Here is a 13,182-nt window from a genome sequence, read left to right on the forward strand (position 1 = left end):
TCTTATGCCTAAACGATATATTTATATATTAATTAAGTTATTATTATTCTGTAAATTTATATATTTTTACCATTCTCAAACATTAGAAGCATATCGTAGTCAGACAACAATTCCAGTTCAACTTTAGTATGTTTCAAACAAACATAGAAAGAATATCCGGGTAATGTGTAGTAAAAACAGGGATCTAGAGAATATGTAGTTATACAAAGTTCCCTAAACGATTCAAAGACATCGCATAAAATGTGTACATCCAACTCATTATACCTAAAAATAATTATTTATCAATAAAATGATGAATTAAAATAAATATATATACATATATATATTACTAACCATAAACTATATTCCCCTAAAGTTTTAAATTTGAAGTGGTTAAAAACCTTTAACGCGTGGTCGTAGTCATTTTGAGAAATATTACTTTCGGTTAGTGAACTATAAAAAATGATTTGGTTAAAAATTATTTATTATTAGTTTATATATAGTTATTATATTTTACCTATAGAACTGTTCTATCGGTGGTAGACACGGTTCTTCAAGCTTCTCCCATGAGTGTATACTCATAACAGTAAACACCTTTACGAGTCACCAAATCTATATCGTCTGCCCCATATGCACTCAACACAGAACAGAACATAGACTTGCCAGATCGGGCAAGGTTATTTGTTAATTTGTCAAGACTGCTAGCCATAAAGCGATAACTATCCAAAAATCGGACTGAAAATTTATTCGAAATTAATTTAGAAAACGAAATGAATTTTTCCTCACAGAGAGGGCATTGACCGCCGTTCACGACAGCCTTATGGTTGATGTAGTTACGGTAAGGAGAGGGTTGATTGAAGGGTAGCCAGGTGTTCGGGTATTAAGTATGAATTTATTTTAATACAATGAATATATGGTTTAATAAACAAAATGTGTCATCGAGACGTTTTCCAGTCGAAGTGTCCGGTCGGCGGCGGCGGCGGCTGCGGCCAACCCGTCCATACGGCGTGCGCGGCCTGTCGGACGACTGGAGGGAAAAGCGGGCACGGACGCCATCCGCGTCATACTCCCCCCCCAGTCCGACAGGTCGGGCTTCAATCCGGAAGGACTGTCGGGCCCGATGACAAGAAGGCGTCGACGTCCGGCGCAACCTCCATCAATTGGACCGTGTCCGGTTGGAGAAAGTTGAACTCCCTCCATCCACCTGCCGGGTCAACACGTTGACCTAGGTCAACCACCGGTGTCGCGGTGACATCCACCGCTGACGAAGGGTGTGGTGGTGGCGGCTGTTGTTGCGGTGGTGACTGCGGTTGCTGTGGCGGAGACGACTGCGGTAACTGACGGAAACGCCCCATCCCATCGCGCACGCTGTGCCGATGATTGGGCCGCTGCTGTTCCAGCCGGTCTTGCGCTGGCTGGCGTGGCCGGTGGTTGTGGGACGCGGCTGCTGGTCGCGGTCGACGTGACCTGGCGGCGGCGTGCCCCTCGGCTGGTCGTGGTCGACGACCCCCGTCCTCGAATCCGCGGTCATAGGCCGCCCACACCACCTCGTTGGCCCTCAACTCCCAGAGCTCTGCTCTCCGGATACGTTCCGGGGTCCAGTCCTCCAGGGTCTCCCTGGTCCGTCGACCCTCCAGCGCCGTGGCAGTTTCCACAGTTTTCGAGCCTGCTCCCTCAACTGGATCGCCGTGTGTGCGGCCACCTGTCGCGACGGGCGGAACAAGCGATTCTGTTCAGCCATGCTATCAACAGAAACACAGGGAACATTAACATTTTGTTTAAGGGTTTACTCCAGAGCTAGATGCTTTTAGGGCCGAAACATGTAACTTTAGCTGGACCTTCCCTTGGGTTTTAAACACTCCCCTGCCTAACCTCTTTACCAATTGTACCGGCCCCAACCATTTAGGGGCAAAACCTGCATGGTATTTCTTTTCGGCACTTGACAAAGGGTGTGACCGGTAATACACCCAGTCTCCCTCTTTAAAGGATCGACTTTTCGCGGGTTGTTTCGGGAGAACTCCCTTTTTACCGGTTAATACCCCGACTTTACCGGAGGGGTTTCCTCCCCCCCGGAAAGAACGATTTCCTCACCGTGTGATCGGAAATTAACGAATGAAATACTACCGGCAGATTAGAGCGGCTGGTCAGCGGGTTTGTGGTTTTGCCTAATATCTATTTTTAGCACAAACCACGCTCGGGTACACTCTATACAGAAACCCTATTAATTTTTCGCGTTAAAATACCCCAAAATCGTAACTTTTTCGAGAAAAAACTCTCTTACGGTGGGAGCCTAGACTAAACTTAAGGTCTAGCTAAGCTAAGTTCGTTAGACTTTAAAGGGAGTGCCAAATTAAAAGAAGATTAATTTAAAAAAAAAATAATATTAAAATTTGCACTTACCTTAAGTCCTGTCAAGTACCGACTGCGCCAGATGATGTAGTTACGGTAAGGAGATGGTTGATTGAAGGGTAGCCAGGTGTTCGGGTATTAAGTATGAATTTATTTTAATACAATGAATATATGGTTTAATAAACAAAATATGTCATCGAGACGTTTTCCAGTCGAAGTGTCCGGTCGGCGACGGCGGCGGCGGCTGCGGCCAACCCGTCCATACGGCGAACGCGGCCTGTCGGACGACTGGAGGGAAAAGCGGGCACGGGCGCCATCCGGCGGTGGCGAGTGTGATTAGCACTCGACCACCACCGGAGTCGCAATGCGACCGCGTCATGGTTGCTATCGTCCTGTGTCGACATGCTTATAGGGGTATTAACGTTTAAAAGCTGCTCGATATTCCGTGCTACATCGGTAATACTTTGAATAAAATGTTTTGGCACATCATTTAATTCGCTGTTTTTATTACCGCAGTAAACAACCGGAGTTTTAGGTATGTTAAATCGATTTAACAACTCTTTTGGAACATCCTCGCTAGGCTTGACTAAGTACACATAACTCATGGGCACGTGGTCTTGGGTAACAGTAGTTTTCCCGAAATGACTATCTGCAGCACAAAATCCGCATAAATCACAAAATCATGTTTTTGAGTATTACCATAATTTTCAAATTTCATATAAGTTTTTGGTGGGGGTAGAATTGGCGTCACAGATTCATTTTTGTTGCATATTCTTCTATGCTCGTCCAGTCTGGATTCCTTTGGGGGTTTTCCTGCTTCATCCACATAAGTCTTGAAACATCGTCTGCATATGGCCTTTTCTTTGTTATTTTTAGACATTTGCTGACCAACCAGTCGTGTCAGGTTTCTGATATAGCAATAATGAAAGTTGCCTTTCCCATCATCGAAGTATAACAGATCGCAATGATTCGGTTGCTCAATGGTGCATACTCGGTATGGAATAATAATGTAATCTTTTTTTTCATTGTTATGGTTAGGAATGTTGTTCTTTGCCTTGTTTTTATATGTACGATTACCTTTCTTGAAACCATAAACATTGATGGACACTTCTTTATTATTCTTCTCAAATTTCTTTACTTCGGACAACGGCGTGGGGAAACTAATTCCGGCAAAGTTGTACCGGTCTACCACACCTTCATAGTGTGATACTCTGTGCGGGTTAGATGTAGTCACGTGTTTTGCCAATATACTGTATCGAAAACATTGCTGATCCGTGTTTTGTACATTGACTGTTGCTTTCCTATTTTCAATGGCTTCCGGGAGTGGTATATACATTGAGCCACCGAAAGGCGAATATTTAAACACATCTACTAATATACCATCAATCTTTTCCAGAGAAAACCCCGATCCTTTGCCAGCCACGTCTTCTTCTTCAACTAATAATTTGTTAAAGTCATCAGTTATTTAGTCTTCAATGATGGTCTCAGGTAGCAATGTCTTCGCAGACGTCTTGAAAGCCCGGTTTTCAAGAACATCGGTGGATGGGATTTTGTAAGTCGACTCAAGTTTCAACGTATATTTGATAGCATTTTCAGCAACGAGTGTTTTAAGAAGTTCGATTAGTTGAGGTTTGGTATCAGCCAAGAAAGATTCATAGTCCGCTAATTGATTAAAATTTTTCTTATAATAGGCTTTACATAAACCTCTAAACCCTGTGGTGGTCAAAACGAATCCTTCTCTCGTTACTGCATCTAAACGGTGGCTTTTCAACCGTTTATTATTTGCGTTGTTTTCTCTGTTGACCGTTATACTATCAAGAGCCTGCAAACATGCCTCATCGCCTTCGCTGTCACACAGTTCTTCGAACGATCTTTTATCTACACCTAATAATATAATAATGGCCTTACTTAATATAAACCGTAAAAATGTGTCTAAGTGTTAATAAATTGAAAAAAAATTGACCAGGACGGTAGGGCGAAATGTATAATATTTACTCTAAACAATTTATTAAAGTCATAACTATACATATTTTTTACTAAATAATTTATAGTGAATGTTACGTATAAAAAAACCTACTGCGGTAACCTACCCTAACCTAACGTATAAAAAAATTAATGCGGTATAAATATTTTTCACTAACCTGTAGCAACTCTTGAAGTTGACGCCATATTATTTTCGGCTTGGACAAATGTTTCGTCGTCTTCGCTTTCCCAAAACTGTTGTTCTGTCTGTCGACCTGCATTGGAAAAAATAATTTATAACCATAAAATATATGAATGGCTATATATATTTTTTTAAAATTAAATTTAAATATCTATTCAATGATATATTGTGAATATATTTGTTTACAAGCTAATTTTTTTTCTTTCCATGGTGTTAAAGTAAATATATTTTAATTTAATATTGGTGATGTGTTTCACGTTTCTCTTATAAACAAAATCACTATATACTTGTATAAAATAATTCATTTACTAACCTAAACCAGATGTTGAAGGCATGTGTGATGTGTGCTGAATAACCGATGCCCTTTGTTGAAGAGGATTTCCTGGACGCCCGTTTCGCCCCGCACCAGCTGAATAAATGTTATATTTTATTAAATTAAATCACATTTTTTTAGTATAAACAAAAAAAATTTTTCTTACCGTGTTTGGCAATGCAGTGTCTGGATAGATTCCCCTGATATTTGAAGTCAAAATCACATTCTCCGCATGCAAACCTAATACCTTGGTGGACTTTTGAATGTCTATTAAGATTAGAGCTTGTAGAGAATGATTTATCACACAAACTACACTTATACATGTTTAAGAATTTAATAAGTTTACTAAAATAATAATAATATGTTAAAAATATGTAATATTATGTTAATAGGTTAAAAAGCTTAAAAAATGTGTTAAGTGCGTTAGTATGTGTTAATATGTTATTTAAGCTATTAGATTAAATGCGTTAATATGTTATATGCGGTAATAAAATAATATTAAGATTATAATATGATATTTTGTTTTTAAAAAAACACAAAATCGATATATATAAAATTAAACAGTGAAAATTAATGTAAACTGCTGAGCAAAAACTACTGTTGACAAGACACTGTTGACGGTAGGTTAGCAAAAATACATCTGACGGGTGTACACAGTATAATAATTGACCATGCTGATCACTGCAAACTCCTTCCACAAAAAAAATCCCTTCCTCTCTAATCATAAGCCACCCCCAAAAATGTAGGCGTTCGCCATTAGCGCTAACCAAAAAACGTAATCTTAAAACGCAGGTGTCATCTGTTACGGTCAAATTATTTGCACCTGTATAATATACGCTAAGGGTTCAATGCTGTACGCTGCCAAAACCCCAGATCTTAAATCGCAGTTTTCATATGTTACGGTCAAATTATTTGCACCTGTATAATACACGCTAAGGGTTCATATGGTGTACAGAGTTCTGAGAAACCCCTCTTGCTTGTCGCCATCATACAATCGGTCTATACTATATATTATCAAAGGTATTGTCGAAGATTTCTAACGACTATTTTTTTTGTCCCTTTTATTATATTTTATGATACATATTCATGTTATATATGTCAATTCTTATAACGATTTTTTTCCGCGTCAGACTGACCCGTCGATTTATACCTACATACCGAAAAATTATATTATATTCTATCTAATAGTATATATATATATATATATATATATATATATATATATATATATATATTGCAAGTTATTATATTATACTTTTTTCTTAAATTAAAATTTTTAATATAGTTTTTTAGACTACACTTGCAATAATCAGTTGAGCCGCTTGATATTATATAGTTAACCAAAAATGAAGTTTTAAGTATATTATAATTTACGTTATATTAAATAATAAAATGAGGCATTGGTTTTTTTAAACTAAAAAATAAGTTTATTTTAAGTAAAACTATTTATTTTACAATCCTAACTCTTAATTCTAATATTATAAAAAAAATTACACTAACTATCACTGTTTTCTTAAATCTTATATTAGTAAAAAAAATTACAAGTTAATATATTCAATGTCTAAATCAACATAATTTACAAACATGTCATGCGTGAGTAAACTCCAATTTCTCGCGATTGATGAGTCGATCGTGTACCTTCGGTGTAGTGGTTGTCTGCATTTTTTACAATGCATTAAACGCATAAATGCGAAAAATGCATTGATGTCTTTGATTGCGAAAGATCTTATCCCGAACTCGGGCTGCCTCTCTACGCCTTCAAAATTGCTCCAACAAACATATGAATTGCAAACATAATCACAATTATTGAATCGTTTACAACTATATGCAACATTCCACTCCTTAAAAGCACTAGAATATTTTCGAACTTGATTTACCCCGTATTTTAACGGGTATTTAGACACATGAGCAAAATTAAATCGCGAACTATACATATCACTCCGTAAGCAAGTTGGTGGTAATTTAGAATTTGCCATTGCGATATTTTTTTTGTTAATATTTTAGCAAGTAAAATGTCTGACCGTTCACTGAAATGACCTAACACTAAATATTATTTGTCGTGACTACATAATTTTTAGGTACGTAGGCTCGGTAAGGTTTCGGGGGGAATGTTTTTTTCTTTATAAATATCGTTAGTAAAATTTACCTAGTAAAAGGTTCAGGTTATGTATGTTGACTAGGAATTTTGTTTTGCCCCGCAAAAAAAAACCTGCCATGCGTGTGGTCCTAATACATATTTTTGTAACATCGGCTAGGTAACCAGGATTTATACACCATTACAATAGTGTTGAAAACGTCAAAATTATTGTACACATTTTAACATGCACACGCCAACCGAACCGTGGACGTTATACATATATAGGTAGCATATAAATATAATGTTACCCAAACGTGTATACAATTTTTTTAAGAAAATGTTCGTTTATGCCCATTCAATATAGACCTGAAAATAAATATTGTTTTTGCGTTTGGTTAACATTATATTTATATGCTACCTATATATGTATAACGTCTACGGTTAGAAAATAATTTTAAAATTGTGCCACGGCCGATACCTTGAAAATGTTTTGTAGAACTTAATTTTTTTTTCAAAACTTAAATCAGAGTATTCTTAGGAACAGTACGTTTGAATTAGAATGAGTTGTTTTCGACCAAAAATACACAGGTGTAGAGGCCCCTTAATACTGTTATCACAGAATAGATAAAGTTACTTAATATTATTTGTACATTATTCATTTTAAAAAGATTGTATTTTTCCACTAATTGTAAGATCGTACCAAATCACAGCACTGACGCACACAACGTTGTTGGCGTCCTTGGAAAAAAATTTACCGGTTATATACAATCTCATTGCAAACTAAGAATCTGTGATAAGCGAAATCGGCTCAACTTGTATCGCATTGTCATCGGTCATCGAAAAACATTTTTGATTTCACCGCAATACTGTAACAAGTAGGTATTATGCAAAATGTGAAAACGTTAAAAAAAGTAGTTAACGAGTTTGTATATTGTTTTATAATTTTGTACAATACGTTAAAATAGAACAATATTCAGTTTCTTTGATTTCATTCGGTTTTGTAAAAGTTGTTTATTATTACTCGTTTTACTGGCAGAAATCGTTGTGTTGGTTTGTATGCCAGGGGCTCGCTTGACTTCTAGAGGTATTGAAATATACCCTGCTAATAGTGATATGCCTTTATATAGTAAAAATGGCATCATTAACGAAATGATTGTGGTAAAAAAAAATAAAACATTGTATATTCGGTTTGTAATAAAAGCGGGCAGCAATCGAGAACATTGACATTCCATCATGTCTTGATTGCGCGCTAAACAATATGAATGTGGTCGTTTTTGCATTCACCAATATAGCATAACTAAAAGTACTGAAATTGGTGTGTAAACGACAGTTCATTGATGTGTACAGACATTAAGATAGAACTTTATACAAGAATATATGTCAATTTAATGACCATAAACACCGAAGGGTAGATGAACTATGACTATTTAACGTTATGCGAGTAAAAATTGTGAAAAATTATTTTAACACTAATAAAAAAGACCTCACTTTGAAGAAAATTGAATTGAGCTGTTGTTATCTAAGTCAATTATTAAAAAAATACTATTTTTAATATAAATATTATTAAACAACTATAAATATTTACATACCACTCGTGTATTAAATTTGTTAAAAAGTATTTGATATGAAGTGAAAAAAAAAAGAAATGGATAGTTTAACCATACTACTAAATGCACAACATTTTTAGTATTAACTATTTTTATCTTTACATTGTTAGTCTTACAAATCAACTTTTATTTGATATTTTGATTAACAACTGAATTTATATGTAGTGTAAAGAAATAAGAATTAAAAACTATTTGTATATTGACCAATCAGCAAACTTAATTCCTGTGTTTAAAGCCATTGAATATTTAGCCAATGACTAAATCAGTTATGCGGTACTTTGGAAAAATGGTAGTTCTATTTAAATTTTAACGTTAGTATTCTTATATTATTATTTTTAAATATAAGATATTAAATAAATATATATAAAAAATTTAATTAGATGGAAAAGACTTGACGTTTTTAATTGCATTTATTTAACAAGAACAACTTGACATGTGTGTGCCGAAAGTGAGAACAATATTTTTCTTTTCTTTTAAATGCGTTTTATGTTTGCTTTTTATATTTACTTATTACAGCAAATCGCCCGTGCCCGGGTGTCGAACTTCCGACCGTTGCTCTAACGCAGTAACACGTACCGCGTCCATTTTAGATAATGTATGATATTGCTGTAACAGTGTTACCTACTATAATATGACCTTCAAAAATAAAAAACAATGAACTAAGGTATAAAATATAAAATTATTATATTATGTAAAAACAAGTAAAGTAATAGATAAACAAATTTTGATTACAAAACAAGATGGAAATAAAAAATACAGATATTCAAATCATACAAATGATCAACAATATCTCAGGTTTTACTATTTTCCTTGTCTATTATTTCCTGTCACATACTGTTGAAGAACTATCATTGCTCTTTCTAATTTCGGATGATCTAACATTACACTCCAAGTGAATGTGGCCTGGCAGTAAAAATTGTTGGTCAATTATTTGCAATGTTGAATTTGCAGTTACCAGACTGAACATAGTAGCCATATTTACATTTCGGTTTTGTCCTCCACAATTGTCAGATTAAGTGATGACATGGGTTACAATAGACAAATTTTTTGGTACACGCAAGATGCTATATAGATGCTATATATGCTTAAGGGTTTTAAATATTAGTTTCTTTATTTTATAGGATAAGCTTAAAATGCTCTTTTTTATTTGTTCATATTTATTATCAAAGTTTCTTATACATTTTTCAGTACTTTGGGTAATTTTTGTTAATTTTTAGTGTGATTTAAGTATTACGAGTAAGCATTCAAGTAAGAATTACAAAATAACAACCACATTTGACCAAGTTTGCGTACAATTATATTGTGCGACTGAATTCCGCTACTCATCGAATACATATATACTTTACACGAAAACAAGAGCTGATAAAACAAATTGTCTTCATTTTTAGAATTAGTGGCCCTAAAATACCTATTAATAGGTCCCTGCACTAAGAAAAACTTTTTTTTTTTGTTAGTGGTGTTTAAATCTTATTTATTCTATATATACTGGTCTATTATTTGTATTTAAGACTATTGTCGGTGTACCTATGCTGTAGGCTAAGCGGCCTGTGTACTGTAAAAATTAATTTATCGTTAGACGGCCTTGTTCAAGTCTTTCGGTCGCCGCCTTAATGTTCCTGTCCTGTTGGACGTACAGTGGACGACGTGGCCTTAAAGTGGGGCGCTCCAACTGCTGCTGATATTTCAGACAGTAAATTTTGTCCATTTTTAGGAGTATCTCTGTAATAAAAAAAACATTTTTATAACTAATTAACTATTTTTTATCAAGTATTTGTAAAAAACAATACAGTATATAGTAATAATTAAATACATTGGTATTTAATTAAAATTTGAAAAAGCCTTCATCACAAATTTGGTCTCCTATAATAATACATTTTTGTTTTAAAAAAATATTTTTGGAGTTAAGAGGGTTTTTAACACGTATAGCTGTGGTTTTGAGGATATGATATACACAATCGATCTTAATTTGATGTTTAGGTATACCAGCAAACATCAATATTTCATATGTCATCTATACGCCAAGTTATAATTATAAAGTGTCTACGTGTATACCAAAATAAGATGTATTTTTATGTCTTTTCATTGATGCCTTATAGACGTGAACTATTAAATTAATTTTAGCCAAATTGTAACGTCTATTCACGGATGTGTTATATACATCAATAGCAAAACGAAATGTATTTATAAGAATTATTTATGAATCTATCTATATGTTTATTGGTGATTCTAATCAAACATAAATATTTAGACTACTAATGACTACTGACCATTAAAGTGGATCACGTAGACGTCATATTTTGATACACATCTATTTTAGTTAGTATATTAAACATATACTAGACATTATAATGTTTGCTGGGATATACTACTTTATCGAATTAATCTTCTTTGTCTAAACATTAAAACATCTATTCTCTATGACCCTCACAATTATGTTGCCAACAAAAAATAAAAAAATTGTATATTTTACTACATTTGTCAAGTTAGCATTGTTTAAAATCTTATTAATTGAGGTAAATTGAATTAATATAGTCGTATGCCTAAAATATTTGAAAAACGAATTTTCTAGGAGGTTATGGTAGTTAACACTTACGATTCATCCACTGGTTTTCAAAGTACTGAATGTAGCGACGAGCTATGTTTGATCCACTGCCATTGTACTTTGATCTTTAATAAGGTCAAAACCCTCAGCTACATGTTCAACCAGTAGGAGAGCCAGAGCCTTTGACATGCGAAACATTGTATGCAACGCCAAGTCGTCTCTGTGTATGCGTCGCCGCATTCCGAATTCTTTAGCATTTTTTTCCATTGCCTATTAAATTACCATAAATATTTTTAAACGTTAACACACGACAAAAATTATTATTTAAGAAGCGAGTAATTTGATACTTCAGAAAAATGTATGAATAAAAAAATGGTTAGAAAGTAAGGAGAAAATATTTGCATTAAAGATAACATTCTTTATTGATTTTTAGATATCCAAAAATATAAAATAAAAATATTTGAAGGTGGAATTAAAGGCGCCCCCATAAAGGTATGCCCAGCGCCGAAAATAATGAAAAGAAGATGTATTAAAAATGTATTTCATACTTGAACCATATGGAACCAACAGCGTCGCAGGTTGGCAGCCGGTAGAATTGACCCAAGCGCGTTTGTCAGAGCCGTTTCATAATCTGTAATTATATTACTGGCTTGAATACCGCCTGGAATTAAATCCTTAATATACTCCAGAACACAACGGTATGCGGCTTCAGTCTTCCTCGTCATTAATGCAAAAGCAACAGGAAAAGCCTTTAAACAGGTAATAAATAAAATTTTTAGTCGTAAATGCATAAAAATCTGTTTATTATGTTTTTTTATTACCTGATCCATGTATATGGCCATAATTACTAATAGCTGTTCTGTTTGAGGCTGAATAGAACGAGACTTGAACGTCGCATCCACATGTAACTCATGAGAACTGCCTAATAAAGTAAAATTACATCCAAGTTTTAACATTATTAAAAAAAAACTTCTAGCTAAGCAGTTATAAAAACTAAAATGTGATAATTGGTATTAAAGCAGTTAAAATAGTTAAAAGAGTTATAATAGTAAAAGAAATAGAGTTATAACAATTTTAATCATTTGTCATCAACCACGGGATTCTGTTGTGGTGAAAATCCAGGCTCCCTTTGATTCCCTCTCCTAGTTTGATGTGTTTCAGGGCCAAAAACATGTTTCCCATCAGGCAAATGCGAAGCATTAGGTTTTCAGCATCAGTAGGAGGGAGCAGCTTCAATTCTTCCCTAGTTTCAGGGCTGATGAAGAACGCAAGATGCATTATCACAAACACTTCGGCAGATAGACATTCATTCCATTTTGTTGCATCTTGAGTGCACTGCACCTTATAATTTTTGGTTGAGCCTTCTAAGACTGCAGAGTTTAAGGTGGCTGTGATTTTTGTTGGACATAAATTTATTAAATAGGATTAATCAGCTCAGTTTAAATGATGTGATGAGTATTGAGGACATTGATGATAATTTATAAATGATTTTGGTAGCACATAGATGAAAGATGCGTATTTTGGTCTGGACAGTGGATTAATATTCCATGTCTGGATCATGGTTATGTAAACCGACCACTTCAAGTTTATCATTCCTAACAAGTTCTTTATATAATTAACACAAATTACAGTATTGTGTTAAGAAGAATTTAATACATAGTTTCCTATTTTTATTGTTATAAAATGTTTTTAACCATTTAGTGGGTAGGAAGCGAATTAGTTTTTAGGTTCGTTTTAGACCCAAAAGTCTGAAAAAATTGTGCCTACTTAGATTCCGATTTCAATTCCATAAATCATACCTCTCGCAGTGCAGTTAGGTTTTAAACAACTTAGTGAGGTAGACGATAGTCTAACTTTCTTCACGCGGTAAAAAAAACCATTGTTAATATGATGGATCTTACTATTCTTACGAAACCCGTCGACAACTTCGTATTCCATTTTAATCAAACGAAAAGAACAAAAAAAAATATTAGGACAGATGTGTCTGAGCTCTCGATAAAAACCGAATGAACCCAATATAAGTATGAACTTGGTTGGTACTTATTTTTTTTTTTTTCAATTTATAAATAATTCTAACATTTTTTGATATTAATATTTATATAAAATATATATGTGTGTAGGGAGGGACAGAAGATATATAAGTAGATACGT

General features: G+C 34.4%; 1 protein-coding gene across 1 annotated transcript; it reads right to left on the reverse strand.

Annotated features, from left to right (window-relative positions):
• Positions 1-3,793: 3,793 nt before the first annotated feature.
• LOC126839789 (uncharacterized) lies at positions 3,794-5,069 on the reverse strand. Its single transcript, XM_050575198.1, has 4 exons — positions 4,972-5,069; positions 4,806-4,901; positions 4,470-4,565; positions 3,794-4,212 (listed from the first exon to the last, which is right to left on the reverse strand). The coding sequence occupies exons 2-4, from the start codon at positions 4,825-4,827 to the stop codon at positions 3,794-3,796; spliced, it is 537 nt and encodes a 178-aa protein (XP_050431155.1). The 5' UTR covers positions 4,828-4,901; positions 4,972-5,069.
• Between the last annotated feature and the right edge of the window lie 8,113 nt (positions 5,070-13,182).

This window comes from Adelges cooleyi, unplaced genomic scaffold, assembly GCF_023614345.1.
Source record: "Adelges cooleyi isolate 19-005CV unplaced genomic scaffold, UGA_ACOO_1.1 ACOO_flye_CR_arks_rails_tigmint_CR_PRNA_307, whole genome shotgun sequence".
NCBI classification, from domain to species: Eukaryota; Metazoa; Arthropoda; class Insecta; order Hemiptera; family Adelgidae; genus Adelges; species Adelges cooleyi.